Source organism: Borostomias antarcticus (assembly GCF_949987555.1).
Source record: "Borostomias antarcticus genome assembly, chromosome: 1".
NCBI classification, from domain to species: domain Eukaryota; kingdom Metazoa; phylum Chordata; class Actinopteri; order Stomiiformes; family Stomiidae; genus Borostomias; species Borostomias antarcticus.
Window position 1 is genome coordinate 60,332,015 of NC_140234.1, and position 4,219 is coordinate 60,336,233.

General features: G+C 51.7%; 1 protein-coding gene across 1 annotated transcript in view; it reads right to left on the reverse strand.

Moving 5' to 3' along the window:
- Positions 1–1,734: 1,734 nt before the first annotated feature.
- Positions 1,735–4,219, reverse strand: part of b3glctb (beta 3-glucosyltransferase b) — a gene marked incomplete at both ends in the record, with an annotated part of 60,270 nt that continues 57,785 nt past the window's right edge. The window contains one exon of the mRNA XM_084437211.1: positions 1,735–1,869. Within this exon, the coding sequence (XP_084293337.1) occupies positions 1,735–1,869 (135 nt within the window). The remainder of the gene's footprint in view (positions 1,870–4,219) is intronic.

The following is a 4,219-nucleotide window of genomic DNA, read 5'->3' on the forward strand; positions in this document are numbered from 1 at the left end:
GAGAGACCAGAGAGAGACCAGAGAGAGAGAGAGACCAGAGAGAGACCAGAGAGAGAGAGACCAGAGAGTGAGAGAGACCAGAGAGAGAGAGACCAGAGAGACCAGAGAGAGAGAGACCAGAGAGAGACCAGAGAGAGAGAGACCAGAGAGAGACCAGAGAGAGAGAGACCAGAGAGACCAGAGAGAGAGAGACCAGAGAGAGAGAGACCAGAGAGAGACCAGAGAGAGAGAGACCAGAGAGACCAGAGAGAGAGAGACCAGAGAGAGACCAGAGAGACCAGAGAGAGAGAGACCAGAGAGAGAGAGAGAGACCAGAGAGAGACCAGATAGAGAAAGAGACCAGTGAGAGAACCAGACACGAGTATACCAGAGAGAGAGAGAGACCAGTGAGAGAGAGAGAACCAGACAGGAGTGTACCAGAGAGAGAGAGAGACCAGTGAGAGAGAGAACCAGACACAAGTGTACCAGAGAGAGAGACCAGAGAGAGAGAGAGAACCAGACACAAGTGTAACAGAGAGAGAGACCAGTGAGAGAGAGAGAACCAGACACAAGTGTACCAGAGAGAGAGAACCAGACAGGAGTGTACCAGAGAGAGAGAGACCAGAGAGAGAGAGAACCAGACAGAGTGACAATGAAGAGAGACTGGCAGTGATGACCGTCACCTGGGTCACTATCTGGGACAGACTGGCCAGGGAGAGGAGAGAGGAGAGGAGAGGAGAGGAGAGGAGAGGAGAGAAGTGGGGAGGAGTGGAGAGGAGAGGAGGAATGAGGAGAGAAGTGGAGAGGAGTGGGGAGGAGGAATGAGGAGAGAAGTGGGGAGGAGTGGAGAGGAGTGGAGAGGAGAGGAGTGGGGAGGAGGAATGAGGAGAGAAGTGGAGAGAAGTGGGGAGGAGTGGAGAGGAGTGGAGAGGAGGAGAGGAGAGGAGAGGAGAGGAGAGGAGAGGAGAGGAGAGGAGAGGAGAGGAGAGGAGAGGAGGAATGAGGAGAGAAGTGGAGAGAAGTGGGGAGGAGAGGAGAGGAGAGGAGAGGAGAGGAGAGGAGAGGAGAGGAGAGGAGAGGAGAGGAGGAATGAGGAGAGAAGTGGAGAGGAGTGGAGAGGAGGAATGAGGAGAGAAGTGGAGAGAAGTGGGGAGGAGTGGAGAGGAGAGGAGGAATGAGGAGAGAAGTGGAGAGGAGTGGAGAGGAGTGGAGAGGAGTGGGGAGGAGGAATGAGGAGAGAAGTGGGGAGGAGGAATGAGAAGAGAAGTGGAGAGAAGGAGTGAGGAGAGAAGTGGAGAGGAGGTACGAGGAGTGGAGAGGAGTGAGGAGAGAAGTGGGGAGGAGTGGAGAGGAGGAGTGAGGAGAGAAGTGGAGAGGAGGAATGAATAATGGAGAAGAGAAGATGGATGAGCAGTGGCGTGTGAGCGATTGCATTCTGGGAGAAGTAGTAATGAGATCGTTGAATCTGTATTCTCCTCAAGCTCCACCCCTCTTGACTGCAGTCAGATGAAGCAGAGCAAAACGTTCTGAAAGTGCTGAGCGTCGCCTTTTTAGCGATGCACACCGGGGGTCCGTCTTCTCTGGGCCAGACCAAACGCTTTCATATTCAAAACACAAGTATGGAATTCACACTTTGATAACAGTATTTTAGTTATCTGTTGATCAAATTAACACACACACAAACACACACACACACACACTAGAGTTCACACACACACACACACACACTAGAGTTCACACACACACACACACACACTAGAGTTCATCTGGAGAGTGCGTGTCCTGGAGCCAGAGTGTGTAGACAGCCAGAGGGTCCGTGTTGCGGTGCTTGTGGAAGGAGATGGCCAGCTGGGGTGAGAGCATCTCTCTGGGGTAGTCCTCTGGTCCACCCTGGAACACAGGAGCGCACTCTGGTCAGAGCGTGCGTGTGTGTGTGTGTGTGTGTGTGTGTGTGTGTGTGTGTGTGTGTGGGTGAGAGCATCTCTCTGGGGTAGTCCTCTGGGCGACCCTGGAACACAGGAGCCCACTCTGGTCAGAGCGTGCGTGTGTGTGTGTGTGTACCTGGTGGAAGCGAGGGCTGTGTGTGTGTGTGTGTGTGTGTGTGTGTGTGTGTGTGGGTAGTCATCTGGTCGACCCTGGAACACAGGAGCCCACTCTGGTCAGAGCGTGTGTGGACTGTAGATAGATAGATGAATAGACAGACAGACAGAAGGATAGATAGATAGATATAGATTTTACCGATCCCCCTAGGGGGAAATTTGCCATTTCAGTATGTGTGTGTGTGTGTGTGTGAGTGAGGGAGTGTGTGCGTGTGTGTGTTTGTGTGTGTGTGTGTGTGAGAGGGAGTGTGTGAGTGAGTGTGCGAGTGTGTGTGTGTGTGTGAGAGAGAGTGTGTGTGAGAGCGAGAGATAGTGTGTGTGTGTACCTGGTGGAACCGAGGGCTGCGTGTGTGTGTGTGTGTGTGTGCGTGTGTGTGTGCGTGTGTGTGTGTGTGTGTGTATGGGGTGTGATTAGTGCCAGCACACCATACTGAAACGCTTGACTTGCGCCTACTTAAGAAGACGCGATGACATCAAACGTCTAAACGCACGTGTATAATTTCCATTGACAAACAATGGAGAGACAGACGTCTCATAGCTGTAACGTACCTGTAACGCAGACGCTGTGCACATGTTGTTTACACGTATTGCGCATCGTGTGCGTGACGGCAACACTACAGGTTAGATGCGCCTCACATATGCGACACCAACACTACACATGACAGTTTGGTAAAATCATAGATGAACGTACGTACGTCTTGTAATGTGTGCAGAAATTGCATAGCGACGTGTCAAACGTGCCAGTGCCTTGCTAGCGCAGCAGACGTGTTAGCGGCCGCACGTGTAAGGTCAGTTGCCTTTAAATCATAGCTGGTTCTAATCTCGTCCTTGCCAATTGGTTATGCATTCTCAATAAATGGAATTTGCACATGTTAAGCAACTTGTTTTTAATAAAGCCTAATATCTGAATGACTCTTTCTTCGCAATTTAAAACAAATGTTCAGATACACGTTGTTTCTTGTCAATAGAGGGCGCTGCAGCACCGTCAGCACCAGTTCGTGCGCGCTCTTATTTGAGAATTGAAAATTGATTGAAAAGTTATGCAAGGAGGGTCCTGGAATTTGATTGAGTGCAAATAAATATTCTTAATTTTTAGTCAATATGGACAAATGAGCCCCGCTCGCAGCTTCTAGTGCCCGCTGACTTAACACGAGCGTGCAAACGTTACATGCATGTGCGCAAAAGTGGCACATTTGACACGTGACCCTCTGAGAATGCGAGCGACTCGTAACGCGTGCGTATATGCACGCCTATTAATCAGCTCGCCAAAGTACCTTTATACACGCAATGCAGGCGACGAAAGCACTGAGTGTTTGTTACGCTGGCACGAATCACACCCCATAGTGTGTGTACCTGGTGGAAGTGGGGGCTGTGTGTGTGTGTGTGTGTGTGTGTGTGTGTGTGTGTGTGTGTGTACCTGGTGGAAGTGGGGGCTGTGTGTGTGTGTGTGTGTGTGTGTGTGTGTGTGTGTGTACCTGGTGGAAGTGGGGGCTGTGTGTGTGTTTGTGTGTGTGTGTGTGTGTGTGTGTGTGTACCTGGTGGAAGTGGGGGCTGTGTGTGTGTGTGTGTGTGTGTGTGTGTGTGTGTACCTGGTGGAAGTGGGGGCTGTGTGTGTGTGTGTGTGTGTGTGTGTGTGTGTGTGTGTGTGTGTACCTGGTGGAAGTGGGGGCTGTGTGTGTGTGTGTGTGTGTGTGTGTGTGTGTGTGTGTGTACCTGGTGGAAGTGGGGGCTGTGTGTGTGTGTGTGTGTGTGTGTGTGTGTGTGTGTGTGTGTGTGTGTACCTGGTGGAAGTGGGGGCTGTGTGTGTGTGTGTGTGTGTGTGTGTGTGTGTGTGTGTACCTGGTGGAAGTGGGGGCTGTGTGTGTGTGTGTGTGTGTGTGTGTGTGTGTGTACCTGGTGGAAGTGGGGGCTGTGTGTGTGTGTGTGTGTGTGTGTGTGTGTGTGTGTGTGTGTACCTGGTGGAAGTGGGGGCTGTGTGTGTGTGTGTGTGTGTGTACCTGGTGGAAGTGGGGGCTGTGTGTGTGTGTGTGTGTGTGTGTGTGTACCTGGTGGAAGTGGGGGCTGTGTGTGTGTGTGTGTGTGTGTGTGTGTGTGTACCTGGTGGAAGCCGGGGCTGTGTGTGTGTGTGTGTGTGTGTGTGT